Raw genomic sequence first — 14,273 nt, forward strand, 5'->3', positions numbered from 1 at the left:
ATGAATTATTTATTGAATAGACCAAGGAAAACAGACATAAGACTTTAAACAGACTACTTACTACACAGGATAACACAAAAAGAACTACTAGTAGATAAAATAGTGCATGATAATAAAGGTACCTATATTACAGATAGCAAAGAAATCGTATAGATTAGGAACCAATGTCACTTACCAACGAATGATGGTGGTGTGCAAAGAATTTCCTCATTTCTCTCAGTCTCAGGGTAGTATCTCAATGTGAACGTCTCCACGTTGAGGAGAACTCTCTAAACACTCAGAGTGTATAAGAGATTTCTGATTTCATGAAAATCATAGTGGTCTTTTATAGTTGTAAAAAGTGCTTGTCTGTCAGTCACTTATTTCTGGCTTATCCTTTCCCATCATTCAAGGAAGGATGTTTATTGCTGACCAAGGGTGTTTTCAGCTGAGATAATTCATCACAAGACAAACCATTCCGGCCTAGCTTAGCCATGGGGGAAGTAGATAAGTCTTTTGCTGTGTCAGGGGGTGAAAGGCCCTATCACATTCAAAATCTGGGGTCTAAGAATAAAAGCTAATTGTATTTTCTAAGTCAATCAAGCTATAGAAAAATGGGGAGAAATAGTGTGTGGCTTGTTTTCAAATGTTATTGTTTAGCATAACACTTCATGCAAGTAATGCAAAAAAGTCTATATACTCAGGACTGTTTACATCTGAATAAATACAGTAAATTAGCAAATGCAGTATTTAAAATTAGCTACAAAAATGGGTTTTACCAGGTATTCACTGTTTGTATCAAGTCTTAAAGCTGAAAGCTGCCAGGGCGATACCAAATAATATGAAATAAAAGAAAAAAAACATTAAAATGAAGACATTCAAGGAAATCTCAGAAAAAAAAAAATCACATTAATGGTTAACTAAACTAAAACTAAAATTAAAGCTATCAGGCAACCTTACCAGTATCTTCAATCAAAAGGCCATAAACATCTACGCTTTACATATTATTTATTTTATACTATGAGGTGAAAGCAACACATTTCCTTTTAGTAATGTATACACAAATAGCCTCACTCAGAATACACTTTTAATGCACAAAATATTCATTTTACAAATCATTTTGCAATCCAAATAAATATACAATAGCTTGGAAAACTATATTTTAAAAAACAAATGCCAATGTAAAAAGACCACTTAAAACAACTAAAATGATAAAAGGTTTCTGTATAGCTCTGTATTTACAGTTTTCTTATTGCATCATCAATATCAGAAATCTGTTCCTTCAGCTGGTTCCACTGTTCTGGATTTAAAGAAATACCTGAAACGCATTAAAAAGAAATACTTAGGACAAAAAAAAATTTGTAGTGCAGAATCTTGCATAATTACTGTTAAGGCTGGTTTCATACACAGTGTATGTCACAACTATTAATGCTTAACCTATCTCAGGTGTAACAACCACCTCGGTTACAAAGAAACTACTCATTTGGAACACTTCAGTTAAACTTTAGACCTTAGCTTATCTCCTTACAAAGAAAATGAGTCCAGTATAACAAATTAATTCACAAGTGTTAGGCTAAACACAGAAATACCGTGCTGGCCTTAACAGAAGGCAGTACAAAAGAAATAAGAAAATCAACCACATTCCTGTTGGCTTCTAAAAGCCATACCTCTGTGGACTGAACTTCTATGCACTTTTAAAGTACCATAATTCTGGGGTTTTTTTCCCCTCACATTTATTAAAGCACTGTGAATAACAAACTATAAGTAACATTTTGGACATACTATTACCACTCCCTAGCACTCAAAAACCAACATGGAAATCCAATTGTAATAAAAGCAAGAAGTGAAGTTAATCAATGGGAAAATGTATGGCTATATATATAACTCCCATACCAAATCTGTTTGTATTCGATGCCTTGTTTTCCATAAATTATGGGGGAACCATTTAGGAAAACAGACTCAGGCCAATGAAACCACTTTGCTTTTGTTTATAGTCTACAGATAAAACTAATTATATGTTAAAATATAAATCATTAATAAGTAAAAATATTACTCTAAAAATACCACGTAGCAACAAAGTATAGAAATCTGATACACAAAGATCTCCAGCAAACTGCAGACAATGTTTTAATACAAAATAACATGAAGCAGAACAATACCTTTTCTGCCAGGCTTCATTTCACCTTCTTGATCCATCCAATATTCTCTAATATCAATTAAGACTTTTCCTTTAAAGTCACGAACACTGACATACCTCATTTTGCCAATCTGTCAAAACACATATAAGGATATTTTTTAGATATTTTACATATTACAGCATTCACTTTTCCCAGCAGTATGACATGGATATGTGACATTGCACACTGCAGCTTATTTTAGACACCAGTAAAACAACTAGATCAAAAGCTTAATCCAAAGCAATCAGTAGGCAAATAAGTAATGTCAATATAAATAGATGAATGACTTAAAATCTGTTGAGCATTCAGCATTCAATGCTCAGTGCAAGAGTGGCTCTCTCCTAAAACAAAAAAATACCTGTCTTCTTAACAAGCTTACATCTTATAAAACCCACTAAAATTTACTGTTTTCTGAAATAAAGTTTTGCCTCTGTTATAACCATCTTTGTTAGCAACAGTTGTAAACAAACAGGGAAGAAGGAGCTCTACTCCCAAATCTAAGTTTTAGTCCATTCCATATGTACAGAAATCAAATTAGATATTCACATGAGATGGGCTCAATTTCTAACTGGTTCCCCCCCCCCCCCTTTTTCTTTTTCCTTTTTCTTTTTTAAAACACAGTAAATACAGATGGAAACAGAAGTAAGACACCAACTGCCCCATGCCTGCTTCCGCCAGTTCATTGGGACACTTTATTGGAACTGTGGTTAAAAGACTGTACCAAATGTCCCAAAAAAACCCCTATCCAAATACTTTAAGTTTACCAACACAGCAATGGTATGAAATGACTTTGAAATAACAGATTTTCACACAGTGGCTTAACTGAATTATGAGGGCTTTTTTTTTATTCTCCAAAGAAGGGGCAAAGGGAAAAAGAGACAACAGGCACACTACACATTACATTATTTAGGCTTTATCAAATTTGAAAAAAATTTATTTAAAAAAAAAAAATTGTTCACAAATTCAAAATATAATGTGAATTTGAGAATCAGAAATTTGATAATAATAAAATCAGTCAAACAATTAATGTAAAAAAATCTTAGTATTCTGTATGCACCTTCTGGATACACTTTGTGAAGAAAGAACACAATAAAGTAAACAATTTTAAAAATAGAATATTCTTTCCTGATAAAACATTAGTTTTAGTTTTCACCTTCCTTAATTTACACATCTTGCACTTTGACGTAATTTAACAGGCGACAAAACACATCTCACTAGCATTAAGTCTAACCAGAAAGCATGAACAACTGTCCAACTCTCTCAACTCTCCAACTCTTAACTAAACTCTCTCTCTCAACTAAAACCATCCACAGATGTTTAAATCTGAAATACTAAGGCCTGAACAACAGGCCCTGAGCCAAAGTTGACCTCTAGATGAGCCTTCCAACCAAATGTTATATGCATCCACTCATTAATGAAGTATTATTAGCAATATGATATATGTATCCACTCTTTGGCAAAACATGTATTTACCTTTCCGTATTTAGCAACCAGACAAGGCCACATCTGGCCTTGTCTGGGGGTGTAGGATCAAAGACAACTCCCTTGGTTCCTTCTTGAGGCCTGGCCAGGCTTGGGGAGAAACCCAACAGGAGAATAAAACCAGATGTTCACACATTAGAAGTAATGGTAACTTGTTTATTATAAAAGCTGGGCTACCCTCACAGCAAAGTCGGAAGCCTCTTTGCCTGCAAAGGTGGATGCACCACAGAATTTCCCAGTTACCGGGAGTGGTTCTCCAGTCCTTTGTTGTGACAGCTTCCCCCAGCTGATGACTGCAGATCCGGATGAAGGGGTAAAGTATTAGGGTAACTGGTAATGTATCTTTCTTAATCACTATGGGCAATCTTCTGTAGTAATGATTAGGTGCATTGCTTAGCTTATCCTTTTGTGATTCTTTGCAGTTTTGCATTATAGTAAATTACACTATTCCTTAAGTTGGTGTCTGTGTCTGGTGCTGACCCTACCCACCAGCAAAACAAAGTCATAAAAGTTATTTCACAAAATATACATAAACAAATAGGCTTTGTGCTTGCTTAAACTAATTTTTCTTCTTATGCAGATCATGCTAAATTAACACTAAAAATTTATTTTTAAACAATTGGGATGTCTTTAAATAGCATAAGCCTGAAGCAGTTGTTTTCCTACTTCAAAGCATCCTTTAAAATAAAAAAGTTTATGATAGTATTTTGTGATTGATTTATTAAACACTTTCACAGCACTACAAATTTAACATTCAAAAATAAGGTATTATGTCACAGTAGCTGAGTTCTTTCAGACCAAACTTGGTAACATGTCCAAGTCCATCAGCACTGCTGGAAAAGGATATCCTAAATAGCCTTCATGAACAACATTTATTGGTTTTCCCTATAATGCTTCGGTGACTTTTAAGGTCATCTATAAACCAGCTTCAAGCTGTAATACTCCTCAACACCTTTTTTTTTTTTCCTCGAGATCTATCAAAGACTATTAGTCCATTGCCAAGTAACTCCAGATTTACTTTAAGAAAAAATCTGATATGATATAGCAGATTATATCTGCAAATACAGTAAAAACTGGTGCATAATTTGTCTATTAAAGATAAGGCTACATGTCTTAATTCAACTACAGTAAGGCGAGGGGCAATAATACAAAGTACACAACATTTATTCAGTCAGTAAGTCTACCTTAAATACAAACAGTTCCATATGAAAATGCTAAAACTGTTAGATTTTATATCACTGTCTAGATTTCAGCTGAACACTCACATTAAATTTCAAATGTTTAGGTAAACTCAATACAAAACCATTGTCACTGCTGAAAAGCTTTATATAGGCTTTCAAAGTACAGTTTAAAAAATTCAAACCTAGATTTTGGCTAAGCAAAGTGATGTTTCCTGAAGTTCAGTTACCTGCAATTCTGGCATTGAGTCATTTCTGACGAATTCTTTTTTCATGCATGTCTTGGGGTGATTTTATGATAATACCGTATTCCCCATCATCTGCTTTATGCCCAGAAATGGGTCCTGTAGCTTTAAGCTGGGTTCAGGAGGAGTGGTGGAAGCTGGGGAAAATTCCTCAGCACGGTTTGTGTTCAAGCACACACACTCCCCCGTGTTGCTCAGCTTTGAGGTGGGAGAGTTTTCTTCTGCTTTTAGCCAGCTTGTTAGCTGAGGCAAGAAGTTTTCCCGAGACTGTAATAGCCATTCTCCAGTGACTTCTGTGGCTTCTCCTGAGACTGTTCGGCTTAGCTGTGATCCGAGAACCAGATCATCGGACACTGTGGACCGACGGAGACACCATATCCCGGCCCCAGACCTCGGGAGAAGCCGGAGTCAGCTGCAGAAAAGAACTCTGAATCCACCGATTTTCTCCACAGCGAGGAGGTTAATAGCCAGAGATCTGCCGGGATGAACCACGCTTCTCATAGAGATATGATGGAACTCTGTTTATTCTATTGTCAGTCCCATAGTTATACCCTAATTCCCCAAGCACACATAAGCAAGCTCCATACTATTGGGTTACAGCTACTGTTCACGCGGCCTTTAATAGCAAGCGATTGGTTACAGATTAATATGCATGCGACTAACTAACATAAGTCTTTCTCTTTCTATGGTCAGCATCCCCCTCCGCAACATCCTGTTGTCTTGCCACATCAGCATTGCTCCTCTCTTTTTTCCCTAGTCAAGGACAGTTCACTAATATAGCTTGGATTGTGCACGTACACATGTCCCTGTTCACTCAGCCATTTCTCTACAGATCTTTGCCTTTTGCGCCTCCAATTGGACAGGGGGGAAGAGGGAGCATCACATGGGTATGGTTTTTTTAGTGCAAGGACTAAATTGGAGAATACTATTGCTAATCAATGACACACAATCACATTCCAGAGCATCACAAACATATATTACCTACTTATCTACTTTCAGGAGTGTCTTGGGTTACAATGTAAGATGTGACCAAAAGTATGTATTCTATCACCATCTGTTAAAACCAGGTGGGGCAATGTTCTTTATCTCTTCCATGACACATCCCTGATAACTCCCTCCAGAGAGATATCTTTCTGTTAATAGGCCATCTAGCCTCACTGCATGACTCATAAAATTACATCATCCCATTGTGAGATGCTCCACCCAGGGGAAGGAACAGAGCATTCCTACCTGGATATAATCTGAAGTTTGGAACACTACAGTCAGCCCTACCTACTGGATTCCCAGAGGACAAGAGCTACCACTGGACACTGGAACTTCAGGTGAAGACCAGACCCTTCTACAGGATCACCACTTCAACAGCACCACTTCATCTCAACTGCTACCACCACCCTGACTAACAGGGTGTCAGGTTGTATCCTGACTCTGTCAGTGTTCTTGTACTAATGCATTTATTTTAATTTTCCTATTAAATTTTAATTCTGACTTGCAATCTCCCACTGGTTTGTTTTCAAACTAGTACGAGCCTATGATAGATAAAGACATTACACCAGGAAACTGAAGAACTTATTTCTCACAAGTGAAAAAAGCAATTTTGACCCAAACTCAAATAAAGGGGGGGGGGGGGCACACATGCAACAGGAAAACTACTTTTCAAGTAACAATTTCTGTGAAATACCCAATCATGTAATGTGGTTCCACTCTGGATAATTAATATTAATACCTAACCCATCAGCATTAACGAACCTTATCCAAATAAGGCATAGGTCGATGACGGGATTTTTCAAACTAACCAAGGTACACGATGAACAACTCACATTGGCTTGAAGCCACAGACAGGAAGCTAATATAACATGAATAATGCTTGTCCTTAGGGCCTCTAGTAATACATCACAAATGGGAGTAAGGTAAATTTCCACACTTCAACTGCACTCAAATCCTTTAACAAATTCCAAAGTATACTAGGCTACCTATAAAACCTAAAAAGACAATGACGTAAATAAATAAAACATACTTGGTCTCTTATACTTAATTCCCTTCTTACAATTATTTTATTCTTCATAATTAGTTTCAAGAATACCATTACACTAACATTAGTTTCAAACAAAAATAATCAAGTATAGATCTTTACGGAAATGTTTAATCTTCTGAATACAGCAGTCACAATGAGTTCAATATTAAAGGAAGCTGTATACTTTAAGAACACAGCCCAAAGGTGTAAAACAGCAAACCACTAAGTTTCATGTCAGTTGCTATCATTCCCACACATAATATGGATGCCACAGAATTTCTGAGTATCATATGAATGCTTTACAGCCTCATTTCCATCAACTGAAGACACACTTGTAAGTTATGCTGCAAAATCACTTGTACACTGATCATTTTTATTACCATGGGGAAGCAGAAAGGAGAGATTCTAGTATTATTAATATTCTTAGAACAAACAAAATAATACCTACAAAATTAACATGCAACTATATCTAGCATGCTCTCTTGGGTAGAAAGGAGAGAGAGGGAGCATCCTCAGACCTACAGTGCTATTTCTACACTGAAACAGGTGCATCTTAGTTAACACACATAAGCTGATGTTGCATGAAAAAAGAATGCACATAACACAACAAACAATCTAAAAAAACTTTTGTTCTTGAGTAACTAAAGGCAGGCAGAAACTTAGGAACACTGATGGTTTAGGTCAGGGTGATACTGAAATATTTCTCTGCTTTGTAGTCAACACTAGAAGAATCCTGCTCTTAGAGTAATATGAGTCCTCTACTGTCTGTTTTTAGTAACTTATTACCTTGGGTCAAAAAGGTTGAAAGAAATCAGAGCACACAAATACTTTTGCTTTTATTTGAAAGTTTTTTTGCTTTGGTTGGTTTGGTTATGTTGGTTTGTTATGTTGCTTTGTTTTTTGTTTTTTCTCTTTTTTTTTCATTGGGAGTGCATTAAAATTAACTTTTCCCCAAGGCTGCAATTTCTGAACCGATTACAAAAAAATCCCAAACATATAGGCTTTATGCGATGTTTGAGTTCTAAATGCAGTTCACCTCATTAGATGCAGAAGATACTATCTCATTTTTCCTACATGGATCAAAGCATGCTCCAGCAGAACTAAAAGTATTATATTCTTTCTTCAATGGACAAGTCCAAGCAGTTATGCCCAGGGTCTTCAATTGAAGCTCTCCCTCCAACTATATATACAGAGTAAAGTGAAAATTGACATGGGCCTTCACTAGAGTTTCCCCCCCATGTATTACTTTGCACAGCTACAGCCCAAAACCATTTATTTTGCCTTACTCAGTGTTGGAACCATCTTATTAGGCACCTCTCTCATAACTTTTCACAAACTTAAGAATCAAAGTCTCTAAGAATTTAAGTCCCTTTCTCATCCCTTGCCCCTTTCAAGCCAGCCAGTCAGAAATTTAATAAGTCTTGATCCACACCCCTAAAAAAAGGAATTCTGAGGTATTCATATTCTTGCACAGCTTTCAGCATACATTGCTTCCTCAGCTAACCCCAGGATATGCAATACCCTGAACTCACAAATGTTTCTGGCTACTGAAAAAAATGTACATTCATCCTATTTTGACAATGTCAAAAATTGAAATATTGGATTTTCAGTGAGAAAAACCTGCATCATAAAGGAACAAGCAAAACTTATTCCAAGATACTGCCTCAGAAGACAGTAGCCAAGTTCCCTTGACCTAGCTAAATAGGAATTAAGAGTCCATATTTTGGGTTTCCAAGACTGTCCTGATCTAATATTTACAGACAAAATGACTACCCAGAGAATTATGACATGCAAAGACATGAGGGTTAGAATCAATTGCCACAACTCTGATTCTTTTACTCTATTGAAACCTAACAGTGCTTTTTCTCAGGATCTCATCTGCATGCTAGCATCGTAATCCCCTTCAGCCAAGATTTCAGGAGACCAAGCACTGCTATCATGATATTCAGATAGCCTCATAAAACTTATACAGATTATGATGTAAATGGTTACCTTAACCAGGCTCTAAGACAGTCATCAATTTTACCTGAAACATATTCTCATCTCTGTTACTGCTTTGCTTAGAAGAAGCTGCACCTTTTGAACTTTCACCAGTCTTTTGTTTCTTTATGGGCTTTTCTGGAACTACTTGTTTTTTCCGCTTTGCCTTGGAGCAAGAATAAAAAAAAAAAAGTAATGAATCACAACTCATTTTATAAATTATAAAAAAAGTTTATGTTAGAGGTCACAAACTACTATTATGCAATACACATTATCACCTTCCTCCTGTGAAGGCAGGAATCCAATACTGTACATTTAGACTGGAACAAAAAAAAAAAATCTTCAAATGAGCCTATTTCTCTTCTCAGTGAAGCTTACCATAATAATTTGGCTTTAAAGAGAAATTAATTAGATCAAAATACATTTCAGAAAGCCTACTTTCTTTGTGCAATAATATTGTCAGTTTTAATTAAAATCTTAAAGTCTGATTGAAGCTTCACTTTCCAGAGACTGCAATGAAAAATGGGGAACAGCTAACAACTCTGTTTAAAAAAAATAAAAGTAGATAAGATAATGAAAAAAAGGATCTGAAAAATCAAATACAAGAGAATTTTTTTTTTAATTGAAGTCCAATCTCTGTTCATAGCATGATAAATTAAACATGTTTTTAAAACATTCAGGCAATATCACCTGTAAATCAGATTACTTTGCTAGCAGATGCTACAGAGAATGCTACATTTCCACTAATGATTATATAGTAATCATGCCCACCATAAAGAAAGAATAATACAAAGATACCAAAAATTATTCTCACCTGCTAGAATCATATTGTAGATAACCTCTTTTAAAGAGCAACAGCTCAAAAAAATATGGGAGGTTGTCATAGAAAAAAACCAAAACCAACCACCTTACTGCCCACTGAAGTTGATTGCTACACTATGTCTTATCAGGAATACATTTCACAAACAACTAAAAAAAAAAAACCTGACCATTTTCTCTTATATTAAGATTTCACAAAATACCTAATTTGCTAGGTGCAACCAAATCACATTTTCACATTTGAACCAATTCAGGATATCAGACTGAGTCTCTTCACATACTGCACTAAAAGACCCAATGTCTGCATTACCACCTAGCATTTCTTAAAAAGATAGACTATTGTATTCAATTTGTTTGCAATGACTGAAACATCTATACAAATTTATAAATTAAATCACTATTAAAATAAAAGAAAACATTACATTTATGCATTTAAAACAGCTAATGTTAAAATTATCAACTCAAAAACATTCAGGTTGACTCCACTTTTAAGTGAGAAACTAGCAGATGGTATTACAGTAAACGTAAGACTCTGAAACATAAAAAGAATGTGAGCAAGATAAGCAAGCGGCACATGGATGACAAGGCAAGTGGGGGTTTTCGTTTTGGACTTGCAAGTAATCCAGATATCAAAATGAAGGTGGGGGGTGTCCTCAAAATTAGTTCAAATTCTTGCCACCAAAGGCAGCTTATATAGAAGCCTTCTATCACTTGCCACAAAGCAGCAAAGAATTCCAGGAAGCTTGTGGCTAAATATACCATACAGAAAAACGTGAAGCAAAATGCATCTTAAGAAAAAAAGTGTACTGCAAAGCAAAAAGCATCCACCCAAACCATAATCTTGGGGGGTGGGTTTTGTTTGGGTTTGGTTTGGGGTTGGAAGGGGATGTTTGGGGTTTAAGTGTCAGATAAATCATATGGAATGACATGCATTTTGTGACATAACACTCAACTAATTCCTTAGCCCCAGCCTGAAATAGAACAGTTAACATAGTAGTTATAGACTGCATATAGTGGTCACCTTTTTGTCAACTTCACTATCTGAATCACTAGCAGATGAGCTTGAAGACACAAGTTCCTTTGACTTAGGCATTCTAGGAAGAGAAAGATAACATGAGAACACTATACAAGGAATACATCCCATTATGGCTAGAAAGCCATCTTCAAACCTGTTTGTAAAGGCTCATCTTATTCAAAATCCTCCTGAAGACTTTCCTGCCTTTTCATATAACCTTTAATACTCATTGTAGATGTGATCACAAACACCATTCCCTCTTATAGCTCTTCCCCTTTTTGCTGTGACTGCCTTATATGCAGTATTTTAGATTCTGAACTGCTTACAAAAGGACAATTTTTCACCAGTTTCATATTCTCCCAGGTATGGTAGATACTATAATGGAAAAAAAAAGGCAATACAAAACTGGTGTCCAGATGAATTCTCAACATAACATTCATAAATATAAACAATTAAGGCCCCAACACTACATATATTCTTACATGAGCATTTTGCCTAGTTGAAATTGCGAGTAACAGCTGCATAGTTGTCATAGATGAAGCTAAAGTTCCCATCAGTAATAGAAAAGTCTGAAAATATCTCCGTTGCAGAGAACTACAGTGCTGTAATTAATATTTCCATTGCCACTTTACCACATCAGTCACTAGAATCTATTCATTTACTAGACAAGTGGACATTCAACTTTCCTTGAATGCATGCTGCCAGGTGTACTTCTACATCTCTAGTACGCAAACATGATTAGATACAGCAGTTGAACATCTTGCCTGCTACTAAAAATTCTAACAAATAACTAGCTCGTTTGTGATTTCAGAATACAAAGCAGCATCACATGGAGAATCTGTATAAAATAAACTAGCGAGGAAAGGCTAATAAAGTATTAAAGAAGCATACCTCAGGAAAGAAAAAGGAATAGCAGTGTTTTTAAACTGGCAATGAAATAAACTATGTGCAAAGGAAAAAACAGAGTCTGAATAATAATAACGGATCAACGTGGTTCTAAAGTAGAGTAAATTCTGTTATAATAGTTTGGAGCACAACGATAGAAGCTGTAGCACTGAAAATGAAACAGGGTATGGGAAGCACACATAAACCACGCTACAGGATGGAGACAGGCAGAGGAGAGCTGGAACGGGACAATACAAAAATAAGCACAGCAATGACATGAAATAAGGAAGCCGAACAAGAAAAGTCTGATACGCGGAGGGCGGGACACCTGCAGAGGACAATTCCAGAGTCCGCATCAGGAAGGGAGAGTAACAACATGGAGGAAGATGGATGCGGAAACTAAAGGAAAAATAAATGGGGTGGGGTGGGTGTCCCCTCGTGAGAAACTAGCAAGCAGAGCGTGAGGACACCGAAGCACCGGGGAGAACAAGGGTGGAATGAGACGGGACAAGCGAAGACAAGGGAAAGTAACATGAAAAAGACAAGCGAGTACGAACTAGGAACACCAGATAGGCGGATGCCTGCCGCCATTTTCCTCCCCTCTTCCTCTTTCCTACGGTTCGTGTTGCCCCCCCAAGGGAAAGGAGCGAGGACGCGGCAGGGGGGCGCGGGCAAGAACACCCAGGTCCTCCCATGGCAGGGTAGCAGCAAGAAAGACGCAGGCTACCGGCGGTGAAGGAAAGACAACACAACACAACACAGCACACACATACACACAAAAAAAAGGCCGAGGGTCGTCAGCGGGCAGGGCCTGCTCCCGGTGCGGGGTGAATGGAGCTGGGCGGTTCCCCACCGCCATTTTCTCCCTCACTCAAATCCTCTTTGCCCCCCCAACACGGCAGCGGCTCCTACTCCCGCTCCACGGCAGAGCATTCCTCCCGCAGAGCATAGCGGGCACCCGAGGAAAAGGGAAAGCCTCACCACACGGTTACCCAGCGCGCCTCTCCTACACCAGGCTAGGAGATGCCGAGCGCCCTACAGTTGCGGATGGAGGAAAAAGAACACGACAACAGCCGTAACTAAACACGCAAAAGAACCCAAATGCTCACATCTTACTTCGCACACGACTCCTCTACACCATGGAAGAAACAGAAGAGATTCATCGCAGAATCCCCGCCCCAGCCCTGCACCACGTGGGAGGGAGCAGGGGGAGGTGTTTAAAGGGGACGCGTACCTTTCTAACTCGTTCCTACCTCTCCCGCCCCGGCTAGGACAGGCGCAAAAAACCCCTGGCTTCCACGGGGCTACGCATCATTCCAATTTAGGGAGCCCTATGGGACCGCTGGCAGGGCCCTACCTGGAGCCAGGCCCCGTCGGGACTGCGGCTCCGCTGAGGGGAGGCCTGCACTCCACTTGGGGGCTGTGAGAGGGGACCGAGAGGAGGGCCCTTAATATCTAAAAGGAACCCTTAAAAATAAATCTGTAAATAGTTGTTTTCTTTTGCACGCAGCAGCGGTTCCTCGATCTCGTTTAGAACCGCCCCGCCTGCAGCCGTGCCCGAGAGAAGGAGAGGAAACGCTCTGAAGTGGTGTAGCTGCGTTGACTTTGCATACTGAAACCGCAGCACGCTGAGGCGCTGTTCAGAAAAGTGCCGGTTCCTCTTTCTGTCATCGTGTTGAAAGGAATGAGAAGGAGGCGTCTTTACAAATTCTGGGCCTGATGGTAGATAAAGCCAGATACTGAGAGGTGAAAGAAGCAATGAGAGGAACCATAAATTCCATAGGAATTCCAGTTAATTGACACAGGCTGTTACTCATTCAAGACTGTGCTAATCCCTGGATTTAGAGAAAAAGAACAGAGACACAAGGAAAAGAAAAAAAGGGGGGTACAAATTAGAAAGGGGGTTTGTATTAAGCGATTCGGGAAGTCTGTACCTCTCCAGTACCTCAGCCAATGGGGAAAGAGAGAGGGAAATGCAGCCGGGAAATTAGGATAAAAATGAGGCTGTGCCCTCCAACAATTTGAGAGACCCCATGGGAAGTGCCCATGACCTCTCCCTTTATTCGAATAAAGTAACAGGACTCCTCTGTCTCCTTTTTGGACATAAACCTCTGGTGTTTGTGGATTAATTTTCCTGACAATTTGGGGGCTCTTGTCTGGGATATTTCTACTGTCCGGGGCTGGTGGGCAGTGAGCAGAGCTGAAGACGTGCCTCACCCAGTTTTGGTGATCGGCTCCCCTTGGTGGCGGCCAGCACCGGGCGATTGATTGGGTTCCCGAGACTGTCCAGGAGACAGATGAGTGGGGGACCAGGGGGGTCCGTGAAGAGTCCACAAGGAAGGACCACTGAAAATCCCACTGGTGAGTACAATGGGATCTTCGGGGAGTAAACCTGGGAGGGCACCCATGGAGGGTAGCACAGGTAAAACAAGGCACCCATGGAGGGTAGCAAAGGTAAAGCCAGGAAGGGGCCCCGGCAAAAGAGATGACGATCCCAAAATA

General features: G+C 38.7%; 1 protein-coding gene across 2 annotated transcripts; it reads right to left on the reverse strand.

The window, feature by feature from the left end:
• Positions 1–530: 530 nt before the first annotated feature.
• Positions 531–12,944, reverse strand: LOC309584663 (activated RNA polymerase II transcriptional coactivator p15). 2 transcript variants are annotated; one of them, XM_082300824.1, is made up of 5 exons: positions 12,881–12,944; positions 10,893–10,965; positions 9,099–9,218; positions 2,139–2,247; positions 531–1,297 (listed from the first exon to the last, which is right to left on the reverse strand). In XM_082300824.1, the coding sequence occupies exons 2-5, from the start codon at positions 10,962–10,964 to the stop codon at positions 1,218–1,220; spliced, it is 381 nt and encodes a 126-aa protein (XP_082156950.1). In that variant the 5' UTR covers position 10,965; positions 12,881–12,944; the 3' UTR covers positions 531–1,217. The 2 variants fall into 2 exon arrangements, with proteins under 2 accessions (XP_082156950.1, XP_082156951.1); XM_082300825.1 differs by having other exon boundaries at positions 12,888–12,917.
• Positions 12,945–14,273: the final 1,329 nt, after the last annotated feature.

The sequence above is a fragment of the Coloeus monedula genome (assembly GCF_965178545.1).
Source record: "Coloeus monedula genome assembly, chromosome: W".
Lineage (NCBI taxonomy): Eukaryota > Metazoa > Chordata > Aves > Passeriformes > Corvidae > Coloeus > Coloeus monedula.

Excerpts from the sequence above, each read along its gene's own strand:
- LOC309584663 (XM_082300824.1), bottom strand. The coding sequence starts at position 10,964 with ATGCCTAAGTCAAAGGAACTTGTGTCTTCAAGCTCATCTGCTAGTGAT. Across the intron at positions 9,219-10,892 it reads ATAGTGAAGTTGACAAAAAG|GCAAAGCGGAAAAAACAAGT; the intron begins GTGACCACTATA and ends TCTTGCTCCAAG. Across the intron at positions 1,298-2,138 it reads AATGAAGCCTGGCAGAAAAG|GTATTTCTTTAAATCCAGAA; the intron begins GTATTGTTCTGC and ends AATGCGTTTCAG.